Below are 15,988 nucleotides of genomic sequence, written 5' to 3'. Positions count from 1 at the left end.
CCCGCCTTGAGTTGTCTGGATTACACTGCACGTTATTGTGCAGTATAATTTTTTCTTACAGGGGTGCAGACAGAAGCTGCTTCCTGCCTGCTGATGGCTAATGAGCGACTCAGAGCTCTAGAGGAGGTGGAGAAGGAGATAGCGATGATCCTGCAGTGTGCCGGTGAGGATATAACATACTAATTCACATTTTCTTTTACTTTACACATGTACAGTATACACTTACCCATGTAGAGAACGTTGCTGATTGTATTGATGCTGATCGATTTATATCTAAACTCAGTGTGATCTTAGGGACGTTCTATTCATCCTGTGCAGAATAGAACAGGGACAGTAACGATCCGGTCGATATAGAGTTGCATGCTGCCTAGCGGGTGTTCTTGACTTCGTCAACTTATATAATAACAGAAGCACACCTAGGCTGCTCTGCATAGCTCTTCTGCTTCTTCTGTTTTTTTGTTTGTTTGTTTGTTTGTTTGTTTGTTTGTTTGTTTGTTTTGTTTTGTTGTTTTTTTTTTCTTCTCTTAATTTTAATTTCCAGCAACAGCAGGCAACAGATGATGTGTTTTTAAAACTCAATTTATACTCTATTTATTAATCTCTAATTTTTCTAATTTGTCTTTGCCTTAGTTCAATTGCTCTGTGCTCAAAAATATAGGAAAGGGGAAAGTAACACACCAACATGTATACAAAAAACTGTGTGGCAAGAAATCTAATAGTAAATTGTGCACAATAAACTGTAATTGTTCCCATTGCCCTCCCATGCAGCTCACAATGTGTTAGTGCTTCGCACATTGTGAACTTTGATTCTTTTGTCGTTACAGTGTCAGGTTATAAAGCTAATATGTTGTTGTATGCTTATCCTAACAGGCAATATAGTTATGGAACTCTCCAAAGACAAACATAATGCCAGCCACCTGGACAGACAGCTGGTCCAATTCCAGAGTTCCGTCAATCGAGTGGAGAATGAACTGAGCTCCCAGATCCGCTACCTCACACAGGTCTTTGAAACATATATATTGCCATAGACCGTATCAGGAGAAAACAGTAGTTAGCTTGGTAATAACACGTAAGAAGCTGTAGGGCTACAATTAAGCTAGTCTAAGGACTCAAACTTACCCACATACTTTGTGATCTTTCATTTAACAGGTTATTATTTATGATAACATTTTTCCACAGAAGTCTAATTCATTCTGACCCATCATGATGCTGGCTCCTGCAGGGTTTACAGTTTGTAGCTTTAGCATGTATTGAGCCTAACTTAGCAAGAGTGGTACATTGATAGTCGCTCTATGCTTGCATAATACAGTGGGTAAGATGATGATGATGGCCGGTATGACCTACTAACCCCCTAAGTGGGTCCCAGTGAGAAACAATACTGCAGGGGACAGTGAGAAAAGAAGCACAATTGTAGAGCACTGTGATGCTATTGCTATTACAAAATCTGAGTCTGAGAGGTGGTAAATGGTACTATGTAGGTCTCTGCTACAACCTGGAATTTGGAGCGCCAGCCTCCATTCAATGTCTCTGTTTACAGTTGTGAACTGACTTTTCAGTCCACCAACTGTTCTTGACTTTGCCAGAATGTCCATAATTATGTCTGTCATAATGAGCAGTGCAGTGTTAAGAAATGTGTGCATCCTATTGTCAGCAGAAGACTAAAACTAACTTTTCTGTTTCCTCTCTAGGTAGCTACTGGTCAACCTCACGAAGGCTCAACTTATTCAACCAGGAAGGACTGTCAGATGGCATTGAACAGAGCAGAGTACACCAAAGTCAAACTGGGAGAACTGGGACGAACATGTGAATTCATGCTGGAGCAGCAGCAGCAGACATGAGAGCAGAGAGGGCAGCTGGCTAACCGGTGGAATAGTGATCACTGGGCTTAGAGTTACATTTCACTGCCATCTGATGCAACTGTATCAGTCCTTAATCTCCACCTCTGCCACCAGCTTTTAAATCCTTTCATAGATCCTTTTTGGTGTCTTCACAAATAATTGAGGTTTACAAATAACACAAAACAAAACTGGAAAAAAAGCCTTTACAGAAGAACTCTGATTTTCTAGTCTATGTTCCACTTCTGGATATATTGTGTTGTTGGGTGCGCCATTTGCGACCTTTTTCATAGACCCTCTTAAGACACTTAACAAATTAAACAGATTTCCTTTGGAGCTGTGATTGTGCACTTATACAAACACAAAAAGCTCAGCTAATTGGAACATTATTAGTATTGAAAAGGACAGACTCTAAACAAACTCAGTGGAAAGATGTTTGATGTTTGCTAGATGATGAGGACAGTTAAATTTCAGGTCAAGTGTGGTGAGTAAAGCCAAGTTTGTTGCCCACCCAGCCCACAACAAAAGTCTTCAATTTATTTGCCTTCATTAATGCTCAAAACTCCATGTTCTCACATCTGCACACTTCCTATTTGACAGGTAGAAAGGTTTATTTTTATAAACAAAGAATGTGCTGTGTGACCCCTGTTTGTATAATTTAAGCAACAAAATATACATTTTTTTTTTATATACAAATGTTATTTGGACATTTTATTTCATTTTGAATAAAACATATATAATACAGAGTTTTTGCAGTGTCTTGATACATGTTTTTTTATACTGTGAACTTTCCAAATGAAACGTACAATTCTCAGGTTTGAGTATAATTATAAAGCTGGTAAACACCTATAAAGCTCACAATGGAACAATGGGGGGAAAAAAATCATAATCCACTATACAAAACCATGTGCTACTGAAAACTGGAAAATTCAATTTCACTGGATACAAGTAAGTAACAGAACACACACACACAAAGTTACATTTGTCCACTTTAAATTTGGGTGATCTATCTTCTGCTATCTTCTAACATATCAAAGTGTAAATAGCATCTCATAAAATATGAAATTCTCAAACTTCTCATAGTGTTCATTATTAAATCTTCAACACATATCTAAAGTGTACAGCAAAAACAAATTATTTACTGTAGCTTTGTTTTAGCTATTCTTTTGAGTGGGACTGTAATACTAAACAAAGTGCAGCTAACGCTGATGCAAAGGTTGTTAGGTTTGCAGGTAATTGGCTATAAAGTGAAAGTATATTGAAATTTAAATTTATCACTGTTCATCATAAGGTTGGTACCATATTTGATGACAATATATCCCATAGCTGTAGAGGCTAGAGGTCAAATGAGCAATGGGCAGACCATGAAAGCATTTATTAATGACTATAAGCCACATTCATTCTTAACACCAAACTTTAAAATGTGGCTGTACTTCAGTTTAATGTTCCACTAAAAAGAAACTGCATTATAATGTGTTACGGTCAGTATGAATACATTTGCTGTGCTGACAATACTTTTTCTTCCCCTTTTTGTCTTTCACAGTGTTAGACCAACATTCTGTCACTGGCTGGAAACCTGTAAAGGTACATGATTGATGAGCTACTGTCATACTTGAAGGTCTAAGGAAGAGTAAAGCCACTACAGGCACTTCAACATACGGTAAAAAACTAATACAATAGGAATGCTCAAAGGATTAATATGCTATGGTGTAAGAGAAACAAAAATGTCTAGAAAACTGTGGGGCTGTCTGCAGAGGTATAGCTGATCTTTTTCTTCTTCTCCCTTGGCTCTGGGGCTGATGCTTCCTGTGACTTATCACACAAGTAACCCCATAACTCTGCTGGCCAAGCTGGAGGAGCTAACAGAAAGGGTCATCCTCATCCTTGTCGTCCTTCATCCCTGTTAACCGCAGCCGAGCAAAGTCTTCAAACACAAAGTCATCCACCTGAGAGGAAGTACTAAAACAGAAAGAATTTTAGCATATATCTTCATGAGAAACAAGATATTTCAATACAAATTAAAGCATTCACAGATATTCACAGAATAGATAAGTTACATAACATCAATGGAAGTATGAACAAAAAAAAAATAAGGGCACACAAAAAAATCGCAGGACAAAATGTGAAATCTTTAGTGTTAGCAATCCACACACACTTACTTCACATCACACTCTATGAGGTTTGTATCCACAGGAACATCGGCCTCTGGAGCAACTGCTAACAGAACAAGTCACATTAAGTAAGTAAAGAACACTAATCATCTTAGCTCACACAGCCTCTCTGTTAACTGTTTTAATACTATCGGTGTAAGCACAATTTTGCTGGTACTTCAGGATGCACTATGTTAATGAGTCCCTTTTGGGGACACTCTGGGGGCTCAATTTCCTTTTGACATCCAACGAAACAAGTCCTCATGACATATGTCAATTTTTTTTACTGAAGATTAGGGTTAGGGAAAGTCACTGAGATGTCCTCTGAAGCAATGGAAGATGGAAGAAGTCTCCTACCCGACTGGGACGGTGAGCAGGTCTGGTCTGCAGGGTTGGGATGCATCAGGACAAAAGGAAGTTCCACTGCTACATCCCTACAAACACACACACAAGCACACAAACAAATGCAGGATTAAATAAATGCAGGACAAATCTGTTTTTATTGTTATCTAAACTGAGATTTGCCTGTGTGTTTTAATTAAAGGTTAAATTAACAACAAACAAACAACAAAGTACTGCACCAATGCACTTAATGTCTAACCTGGTCAATCAGTATATTCAGGTAGTCAGCTGACCTCATTCTTTGGGCACATAACGTTGCTGAACCTAGACCTGACCAACTATAGCAAGCCCTGATCATAGCACTGCCCCAACAGGCTTGTACAGTAGACACTAGACATGATGGGTGCATCACTTCATCTTTTATTACCTCTCTTCTTACCCTGATGTGCCATCACTCTGGAATCTGGGAAATCTGGACTCATCAGACCACGTGACCTTTTTCCATTGGACCCAGTTTTAGTAGTTTCATTAATCTCCTTAGGTGTTTTCTTTGCTTGATGCAGGCCAATAATTCAACACATTTGAAACAGATGAACATCTTTTCCACAACCATAGGATGTGTCTTCCGAATTGGTTGTTTAAAAAATGAGAAACTACTCACTGCATCAGTTAGGTTTAAATAACTTGTTACCAGCTGAAACATAATCATCCATGCAAAAAATATCCAATGGGAGGCTCTTACTTTTATCATTATTATTATTATTATTATTATTATTACCTATTTGCTTAGTTAAATCCATGTTGTGACTTTTATTTTTAGATGGGCAGTGTATAACCATGTCTGTTTGTGTAAAAAAGAGTTTATGTCTCTGCCCCATCTCTGACTTCACTGCTACATTTGTTGTGTGTACATGTACTTATCCAACCAGGTCACTCTAAATCCATGTATACATGGAGCAGAGCAATATCATTTCTGCCAGTTCATTGTAACTGTATAGTGACAGAAAGAAACTGTTTCCTGACTTTTTGTATCCCTCTATGTATGTTATAACTGACATTGTGGAGAAAGAAATAAACACTGTTAGCCATACACAGTGAAGACAGTCTTAATAAACATGCGATGGAAAGTGACTTATTTAGACTTCTACAGTCCACTACTTTCAGTATAAGTGTGTTCACCTACCCTCCAAGGGACACCACCAGTTTGACCCTAACTCTGTAAGAAACCAGGATTCCCATCATCTCCTTGTTGGTCTCTTCTTTTACTCTGCAATATGTCAGAAAGGATGTTGGTCATCATACTTATCTACGAGTTTGTCCACATTTATATGAACTAATTTATGTCACATGTGCTTATGTATGTGTGTATACATGGTGCTGGAGGCCAGGTTAGTGTCTTCATGCTTTATCTTTCCATTTAGGGCCAGGCCTCTCTTTTCCCGGTTGGTACCCAGCGTAGGAATTAATGTGTAGACCTGACAGGAGGTGGAACTGGGAGAAACCTGGTCACTGAGGGTGAGGTGGGATTAATGGTCAAAGAGAGAGTGGCAAGACAGAAAGTGGCAAGACAGAAAAGACAGAGTGATCTGTTAGTTTTGCCTGCCGCTATACAGTGCACTCAAAAGAACCACTTCTTTCGTAGAAACAAAGATGAATGGAGCAAAGTTCAGACATATTCTCAACAAAAACCTGTTCATTAATGCTCAGGAGCTCTGACTGGGCTAAAGGCTCACCTTCCAACACGATAAATATCCTAAGCACACAGCTAAGACAACACAGGTCTGGCTTAGGGACAACTCTGTACATGTCCTAGAGTGGTCTTGCATAGAGTGGATCTGCATAGAAGAATATCAGATAAACCTCTATTCCAGGTGTGCAAAACTGCTAAAGGTGCTTCAACAAAGTACTAAGTAAAAGGGTCTGAATACTACAATTAATTACAATTATATTTTTCTTTTTAAATAAAATTTCACTATGGGGTACTGAGTATAGATTATTGTGAAACAAAAACCTGCAACACAACAAAAAAAGTGAAGGGGGTCTGAATCCACTATATTGGGCCCATCTACATATTGTTAGGGGCTCTTCTCCCATAGTTGTGTTTCCTCTTCTCTGTCTCCCTTTCTCTGTACTTTTCTGCAGGTATCCGCAGCCTTGGAGCTGTACATTTCCAGAGTGCAGTTACTGGCCCTACCAACCTTTTTTGTTGCCTTCTGTTCTTTTCTCTCTTCTCTTTCTACTCATCCCTAAGGCAGGAGGTTCTGGAGTTTTTCCTCTCCACTGTCGCCTAGTGTTTGCTCAAGAGGGGTTGTTGGGTTTTCTATATAATTCTGTATACAGTTATATTTTGTAAGGTCTTGAACCTAAACACAGTAAAGTGCCTTGAGATGAGATCTGTTGTGATTTGGCGCTATACAAATAAAATTGAATTAAATTGAACATTTTTTTGGCATTAGACAACTTTTAACGTCTTTTGTTAACAGTTTAAACATGTTGCTGGCATCAAATTTTCTACATCAAAAAAGTTTTCAAAAAGACAATCAAATTTCCTAATTTTGACATTTGACATTGTGCTAGTTAAGACATTTCATGGAGGCATAACTTTACCAACATTATTACTGTATATCGTTGCCCAAGCTAGATATTTTTAGATACAGAAAAGCAAAAGTATTCACTGTAGACAGGCACTACAAGAAGTACAAGAGTGAAAGAAAGAGAGATTAGGTACCCACTCTGCTTCAATCTGGGCTACTGGACACTTATACTGGGCCGTGGAGAACAGACAGATATCAGCATATTGACGAACTGAGAGAAGGAAAGGAGAATTACTTTAGAAGAAGAAGAAGAAGAAACACCTTTATTTTGTCATTTGTCACATTTTATATGTTACAGATGAAATTTGTCCTCTGCATTTAACCCATCCCCTGGGGGATGCAGCTACATGCAGTGCCCGGGGAGCTAGCGTGGAGTGTATATATATTTATATATATATATAGATATATATATATATATATATATATATATATATATATATATATATATATATATATATATATATATATATTAAATAAATATATATATATTTATTTATTTAATATATATATATATATATATATATACACCCTATTTTTACATATTAAATTTTATAAGGTCTTACTCCCTAGATTTTTGTTGTGATTTGGCACTATATAAATAAAATTGAATGGAATTGAAAATGCATTCTTTTTACTTTATTGTATGTGCCCCAAAGGACACATTGCAAAACATAAAAATGAATGAAGCAATACTATATACTATATACTTCAACATTCAGGGTTACATCAGAGCTTATGCAAATATAGTTACTGTGCAAACATTCAGTCTTTAGTCACCAAGGCGGACCGTGAGCCCAAACTCTGATTTAGCAGTTTAACAGGAACAAGGAACTAAATTGTGTTTTTATCAGTTCAGTCTAACTTATGAATCTATTTTATGGGAACAGCTGATACCCTAATCCTTAAATAAAATATGCAAAGGATCTGATATGATTTTCACAATTCACAGACAGCATTCAATATAAATATAAAGCACTTGTTAGCTAGAAATTACATAAAAAACCTGGTCTGCTGTGTGCACTTTGCAAGTTGTGGACTAACTGTTGGGTAAGGTGTTGTGTATATATTCCAGTAGTCAAGAGGTGCAAAAGTTCTTCAGATATTGTTTTTGAGCAATATTGACAAGCAAGAGTGTGAGTGGAGTTACCAGAAATCTTCACTTTCTTGACAGTTTTGGTAGAGTTGTTGTTAACATGGACATTAACATTGATTGGCTCACCATGGTAGTACAGCTGGAGAGAGACAGAGACTTGTGTCAGAGAAGTATATAAATCCCTCTAATTGTATGACACATGCAAGTGTATGAGTGTGTTACCTCCTTATCCAGCGACACCTCCAAGTGGAGAGATCTATCTGACATCAGGAAGTTGCGGCTGGTCTCAGCCATTGGCTGTGGACCTGGTTTTTCTGGTGCATACTGAACTTTTCTTATCACTAGATTCACAGAGTTCCTACACACACAAACACACACACAGAATGTTCAAACATGTAATATACTCTACAGTGCTTTGAAGAAAGTTCTACCCTCATCATTTTGCACCATCTTTAGAACAACAAAATCTAACATAAAACAATCTGTGAAAAAAAAGGGAAGAAGTATTCAGGTCAAGTACTTAATCTGCCAAACATACCGTTGTTGGATAGCTGCACTCACGATTAGTATATGGCACTACTACAGTGCTTTGGTGACTTGTGGCCAGGATGTTTCAGGAGTTAAAGTACTGATCCTGTGGCTCATAAACAACTAGCTCTGCTAACTGAGACACAGAAGCACTAATGATGACTCCACTAACCAAGGGACATTGGATAGAAATGGCAATCATGGAAGAGTCGCAAGGCAAAACCCACTACTAATCCAGAAAACATTGTCCTTGTTTTACATTAAGGCTTGTTTAAATTTAAATTCTAAACATAGGACAGAGCAGTGTAATTTTGTGGGATCACCTGTGAGGTGACGCTCTAGCACAATTGGATTGTGCATATAGGCAATGATTCAAGTTTTATGAAAAAAACTACACCTAAATGGCTCAAAAGAAATTAAATTAAAGTTCTGGAGTGGACTAGTCAAGCCTGAATTATATTTTCACATTGTTGACAAAGGTACTGGATATCCTTTATGATTCAAAAAATACAATTATCATTTAATCATTTCATGTTTGATCATAGTGACTAATACACTTTATTGATCGCTTAGGTGAAATAGTTGTTGGACTAGGGGATCAATAAAGTATGTCATTTACTAAAGGATTTTAGTGTCTACTCCAAGGATACATCTGCAAGTATCTAGGAGGAAGTGGGAATCAAACCCTTGGGTTTCTAGATGACTGCTACCACCTAAGCTACTACTGCCCCATTTAGCTTGTTTTAGAAGATCTAAAACTGTTCACAGTGAGACACACACAAAAAGAGACAACATCTGATATTATTTCACAGCACTGTAGGTTGCAAAGTGTCATATAATAAGCCAAACTGGTCAGTGTCTAGTATAGTCATAGTATACAGTATTCCTCTGGGTGTGCATGAGAATTAGAGCGGTTGTAGTTTCAGTGTTTCAATGTTTTAGACCTTTGGTGGATCTTTTCCTCTACAGTCTTTGCACAGAACGCTCGAAGTTCATAGTCCACACCACATGCTTTCCCAGTGTCCTCTGGGCCTGGCTGGAGAGTCACTGAGCAAGGCAGGTTCTGGGGGATCTAACATATTCAAATACATTAAGTTAAATCTAAATGTCAGCTCTAAGTGCAACATGTTATACATTGCCTGTCCAAAAAAAAAGGGCACCACCATGATTTACCTAAACAAAATAAGTAAGAGCCTCCCATTGGATAATTACTGCATGGATTATTATGTTTCAGCTGGCAACAAGTTATTTAAGTTTAACCCAACTAAGAATCTTTGGGATGTGCGGGAGAAGACTGTGCAGCGGTCCGACTCTCCCATCAACAGAAGTCCAATAAAATATTAGTGTGTGACGGGCTGTATAACGCTATAACATTATAACAGTGTACAAACCCTTTGTGAACAACTTCACTTTTAGTTTATGTTTTCAGGAGACCTAATGATAATCATGTGAGATCAAGGACAGGCATGCTGGTTTAAGGTACTGTTAATGTACATGTTTGGTGGTCTTACAATAAAGCTGAAGGGGTAGGCATGCTTTCCCAGCTTCTTTATAAGTCTCCCCTGCAGGTGGCTCAGGGGCTTCTGCTCCTCTTGCAGTGGAGGAAAAGCCTGGACAGTGCTGACGTAAAGATTTTTCCTGAAGGAGAGGCCCAAGACATCCAGGTCCTCCCGACCATAACGAAATGCACAGGTCAGGGTCACAAACACTGTGGATGAATAAACACCGTAATAGGAGGTAACTTTCTCATTTAGTCATTAAAGCAATAAGTTATTTTGTGTATATTATAATTTTTTCTCACCCCTTCGATCTTTTAGATACTCTGGGTCTACAAGGAGCACGCCATCTAGACACACACACACACACACACACTTGAGAACACTCATTGACATAATGCATCCCCTACTGTCGCATAAGCAATGATAATCTACTCTGTTCCAATCTTAATTAATCATGTGTACTGCCTTATCCTTACCTTAACCTTCACAACTAGAGCCTCATCATAAACTTTACCCTAACCCTAACCAAAACCTAATTGGCATCGAGGCATACATGTTATTCACACTAGAGTAAGTTTTCCCCAAAATGTTAGACTTCTCTAAAGTCAAGTAAAGTCAAGTTGCATTTTTTTTTCATATACATAGAGTAGAAACTCTCTGTAAGTGTGTTTGTGTTCATTTACACTCACCTACTGGATCTACATAGTCTTGGTGGTCAACAAAATCCCTCTTCCCTAGATAAACTGTGAGCTGTAACAGAAAGATAAAGGTAATAAAATAAAAAAAAAAAACGTAATCTAGAAAAGCAATGACAGTGATGATGGCTCAGAGATAACACTTGTCCTACCCTGCTGTTGGGGCTGGACTTCTTAAAGACCCTGTAGAAGGATATGAAGATTTTTTTTTATTAATTTATAAATGCGTGCACAATAGTTAACTTGGGCTGAAGCTCATTAGACAGACAGAAGCTCTTGTAATGACTAAGGGTACTAATGTTTCGTCAACATTATTTTAAAAATGTATATTATTTATATAAATATATGTTATGTACAGTATGGTTACCAAATAATTATATGTATAGTCACTGGAAACCACAATGACAATAAAAAGTATGTGGAGCTTTTGAAATCTTGTGTGGTTTTGTGCATTAATTTGTCATAAACATTATCTGATCTTCATCTAAGTCAAGAGTACTAACAAATATGATGTGCCTAAAATAATAACACAAAGAAATCCTGAGCTTTCATGTCTTTATTGAGAAAAAACATAAATACCTCATACTGCTAGTGGAAAAAGTATGTGAACACTTATAACCGTCTTATGGCAGCAATAAACTCAACCAGGTGCTGCCTATAGCTGTGGATCAGACGTGCACATCATTCAGTTTTAGCCCATTCTTCCTGGAAGAACTGTTATAGCTCTGTCAAGTCAAGTGGTTCCATAGCATCTCTGTTGGGTTTACCAACCATGTGCTCTGACTTGACCGCATGCTGGCCGGGCCCTAATGCAGCAAAGCAGGTCAAAATCATGAGATTTCCTCCAAATATATATAATATAGTTGTTCTCAATAAAGTAACGAAAGATCAGAATTTCCTTTGTGTTATTATTTTAGGCACATCATATTTGTTAATACTCTTTACTTAGATGAAAATCAGATAGTGTTTTATGACATTTACACTTTTAATTTGGATGTTCTTTCAGTAATTGTTTCACCCCCTGATACATTAGCATTGTAATCTATGTTCACAGCCTTGTAATCTATGTCTACACACAATTTAAACATAAATCTATGTTTAAAATTGTGTGCTGTTATATACCTTGTGTCAGGTGCAACATGGCAACATTGCAGCACTACTGTGGTTGTGGTACCCCATTTGTTATCAATATGTTATTATGGACAACAGCATTTACCAAACAAATAAAAATAATGTGGAGGTGGGTGTTATGAACTCCACACATTGTCACAACAACAACAACACGCCAACAAGTCCCATACTCTGGTCATGCCATAATGCCTCTGCATGTTCCATTCACCTAAGAAAGCTATAACCAATAGCTGTTTGACAAGTGAAGTTAGAGTTATATACAGAATATTTAAATTTCAATGTGTATGACTACAAATAACAATTATATAATAATTTAATCAATTCATCTGCCAAATATTTTGATTTTAACTGACTTTAAACTGAACTTGCTTTGATTGTGATTTCCACCTCTATATGACTGGGCTAAAACGTCTATGTTTTGTATGTGTCCTAATCATTAAATTACTAGGATCGCAAGTTCTCCATTATCTAAAAAAGTACAATTGCACTCTCAGTCCAATACTAGCATCATGATTCATCTGTTAAAATCTCCAAATGGTACACTCAAGACCTACTGGTCAATTGTTTGACCATGTACCACTGCCCATAAGGCTGCATTGATTATTCAATTAATCAACAAAAACATCTGATGGTTCCTGCTTCTCAAATGTGAGAATCTGATCCTTTGGTGTGTGATCATGAACTGAATATCTTGTGTCAAAAAAAAACAATTTTTCCCCAAAGGGCCATTTAAAATGGCATGAACGTAGCTTAAAAAAGACACAATCACAATCAACAGACTCAAAATAGACAAGAGTTTAACATACAACATCCTAAATTAAAACATGACTAATCATTTATAATGTCATTGGGGAGTGAAGAGAAGCTGCTGCCTGAAACCTGGATGGGCTTGCAGCTGTTAGAGACAGAGTTTACTGCTGCCATGTTTTAGAGGCCCTGTTAAGCTGAGCGGAGGTTCCCTTTTGTTGCAAAGGACTGTTCCACTTAGCATGGCATTTTTTATGGCTCGCTTAACCTCTCTGTTGACCTGCTTTTTTTCAGCATCAGAACCAGTGAAAAAAATTCTCTTTATCTTTACTCACCCAGGGTTTATTGTTAGGAAAAATAGTGACCTTTTTTAAGGGAATAATATTGTCTACAGAGAAAGAGATGTATGCAAAGACTCTCTCTACTTGCTCACTGATGTTAGTGGAAGAAGATATGAGGATATTCCATTCAGTGGTTTCAAAACGCCCTGGCAGCCTGTCTATACACTTCGGTGTCCACTGTTTGATGTCCCTACTGACTTTCTCTGTCCCAAGGTAAGTAGGCAGAAGCAAGCAGTTTGCTGTGTTAGTCAGAAGAGCATAGAGGAGAGAGGTATGTAGGCATTTGGGACTAAACCATAGCATTTATCCAGTTTTTTCCAGGTGAGTGACAAATACTGGTAGACTCCTTTAAGTACTTTGTCAACTGAACAATTTCTTATTCATGGGGACTAAGCATGATTTTGTCTACCTAAGAGGAACCCTCTCCAGACACAGGCTGAGGTTATAGATATGTTGGAGAACACATAGCTGGGGAACACAGGCTTGTAGCCTGTGATGGTCCTCAAAATTTACAAATGTTTTGCAAAGCTAAAGACCATTTTGTGTATTTTACACATTTAATTTATTAAGTACTTTGATATAAAGTTATTATTCATGGTTACCACTTAATTTCCATTTATGTTTTTGAACTGTGCCAATTCCACTTATTTAAGCCAAGAGTCTGCCACACTTATTTGGCGTTGGTCAAGGTATCAAGACTTCTTAGTGTGACAAAACAACAAAATACAACAACAATGACATCAAAAAGGGACAATACACGTATTAGCACAACTTCTTAACATGACAACAAATTAAGCATACTTATTATAAGAGTTAGTGTAGTTGATTAACTGAAGCAGTCGTGTACAATAGTGTGAAATGATAATGGAAAAGAAAAGTTCATCATATTACTGTAAAAAATGCTGTTGTAAATTTACTAGCCTACAAACACAGTCCTTATGAAGGAATGTGCTGCCTTTTCACTCTGAGGAAAGCAAACAGAGGCAGAGAACAAAATGCACATCCTGATTGTCACCAAAAATGTGAACTGCTTCCTGTTAAGCCCTTATACTAAAGCCAGAGAAATCTAATCATAAGTTTCCTTCCATAAACTTAGCAGGGTATGGCACTGCTGAGGTCAGCACTGGGGACAGGATGTATGGTTCACACTACTACATTCTACTCTATAGTTACACATAAATGACAGTTAAATGTGTACAGCTCAGTAAACAAGAGAAGTGAAAAGTAAACCAAATAACCAGATATTAGAGGTCTGAAACGTTGTTTCCTGCTGTCGTGGACAGTATTGTATTGCTTGTTTTCACAAGCTCTTCTTGCAACATGTTGAAGGCATGCCGTAAAGATTTGGGAAATCGAGTAATTGTAAACAAGCCTTTCGGTCCGTTTTCACTAGAATTAAGATGAGTAGTGGTTTTCTCTCACTCAGATTTTGCTTTTGCTGTATCAGTGGACATCAGCATAATGTTGAGATTTTCTCCTTAGTTTAGCTCGCCTCTTTTTAAATCTGTCATGCTCTGGGGCACATAGCTGAAAAGCCTGGCTTCTTTCACAACTGGTTGGCCGACTTGATTTTCAGTCACAACCTCAGCTCTTAAACTGAAATGTAATGTCAAGTAGATAAATCCATTCCTACTCTCCCTTCCTATTTTACATTAAAGCTAAATTGAGGTTTCACTTGAGTTCAATCAATATTTTTATTTCCTATTCTTTTGTGTGTGAATTTGTGTTTTTCTGTTGGGCTGTAGAGATAAGCAAAGAGGAAATATTAAAAATGAAAAATACTGATTTACATTGTATGTCACAGACTGCTGAAACAGTCAGATAAATACATACATTTTTATAAATAAAGATGATGGTTGTTTAACACCCCAGGAAGGGATATTTTAAGGGTTGTGTGTATAAGAGCAGTGATTACAATAAAAGCCAGCACATGAAAAAAGCTAAATTAAGTTCTGGATTTACATTTTGACATAATTCAAGGTTGGTTTCAGTCACTGGTTTTTTGACAATAAAATGGAACGTTTTTGCATTTCTGTTAGTGGTAGCCTGAGATCTGTAGAGTTCTATTTGATCCTCACTTTTATGTATCACCATTTAACTTTAAGAACTTTGCATTTATTATTATGTTGAAGTCACATTATATATCCTGACACGCTCACCAACAGTGGAATACATAATAAATAAATAATCAATCAGCGGTTTGGGGTTAAATTGCCCTTTGTAAAACGGCCTAAAATCTACACTTAATGATTACGACAGAATTTAGGAAATGTCAGCAAAACAAGACAACTGCTGTTTGACGTATTGATTTTCAATGCGGTTCGAATAATGATCGCAGTACAGTAACGATTACTGACTGAGAGGCACAAACTGGTGCTACATTTTTCCTGCTGGTGCCAACACCCCAACATCTCCCGTTTTCTTAAATGAGGAAGTGAAGCAAGACTCCAATGTAAAAATGTATACAGGTTCTGATCATGTTAAGGGGCCGTGCGTGTCTGAGAGCTGCACAGTTGGCAAATCATGACTTGTATAGGTTATATAATGGCCACTGTTCCTGAAGTATTTAAAGAAAAAGTTAACTGCTTGTCCTTGACAATAGTGTGGATTATGAATGTAAACACTCAACAATCCGGCAGAAAACACCCATTTGACTAGTTTCCTACAGCGTTTAAAATGCGTGGCTTTTAATGGAGCCTGGATTGTTCCCGCTTTCTCCTCACGAGGAACAGACTCTGGTTCTTTGACAGCAACACGAACAGACTAGCCCTACCTGGTCCCCGCTTTGTCCCCCATCTCCTCAGTCTTGTGTGGACAGTATTTCAGCTACTGCCTTTGGTGGTCCTGGGCTGCTGTCAGCCTTTAGCAATGATTCCGACTGCTTCCGCAGCTTAGGGACAAAAACCACGCCTACATGATTTGATGGACATCACGGTCACACCAGCAACTTTTAAAACAGCTGCACTGTATAGCCACTACTACTATAAGTACATTAGCTCAACCACTGCGACGCAGCGCATTTTTTGAGGGTAC

General features: G+C 37.7%; 2 protein-coding genes across 3 annotated transcripts; one reads left to right on the top strand and one right to left on the bottom strand.

The window, feature by feature from the left end:
* The first annotated feature begins 30 nt into the window (after nt 1-30).
* On the top strand, nt 31-2,581 carry med11 (mediator complex subunit 11). Its single transcript, XM_026352640.1, has 3 exons — nt 31-163; nt 871-1,001; nt 1,689-2,581. The coding sequence occupies exons 1-3, from the start codon at nt 94-96 to the stop codon at nt 1,836-1,838; spliced, it is 351 nt and encodes a 116-aa protein (XP_026208425.1). The 5' UTR covers nt 31-93; the 3' UTR covers nt 1,839-2,581.
* arrb2b (arrestin, beta 2b) lies at nt 1,991-15,854 on the bottom strand. 2 transcript variants are annotated; one of them, XM_026352638.1, is made up of 14 exons: nt 15,729-15,854; nt 10,889-10,919; nt 10,731-10,791; nt 10,344-10,388; nt 10,054-10,250; nt 9,487-9,614; nt 8,237-8,372; nt 8,069-8,153; nt 7,060-7,132; nt 5,699-5,836; nt 5,511-5,594; nt 4,343-4,419; nt 3,995-4,052; nt 1,991-3,794 (listed from the first exon to the last, which is right to left on the bottom strand). In XM_026352638.1, the coding sequence occupies exons 1-14, from the start codon at nt 15,749-15,751 to the stop codon at nt 3,695-3,697; spliced, it is 1,236 nt and encodes a 411-aa protein (XP_026208423.1). In that variant the 5' UTR covers nt 15,752-15,854; the 3' UTR covers nt 1,991-3,694. The 2 variants fall into 2 exon arrangements, with proteins under 2 accessions (XP_026208423.1, XP_026208424.1); XM_026352639.1 differs by having other exon boundaries at nt 3,995-4,049.
* Nucleotides 15,855-15,988: the final 134 nt, after the last annotated feature.

This window comes from Anabas testudineus, chromosome 18 (assembly GCF_900324465.2).
Source record: "Anabas testudineus chromosome 18, fAnaTes1.2, whole genome shotgun sequence".
In the NCBI taxonomy this organism is placed as follows: domain Eukaryota; kingdom Metazoa; phylum Chordata; class Actinopteri; order Anabantiformes; family Anabantidae; genus Anabas; species Anabas testudineus.
This window is presented reverse-complemented; position numbering and strand designations above follow the sequence as displayed.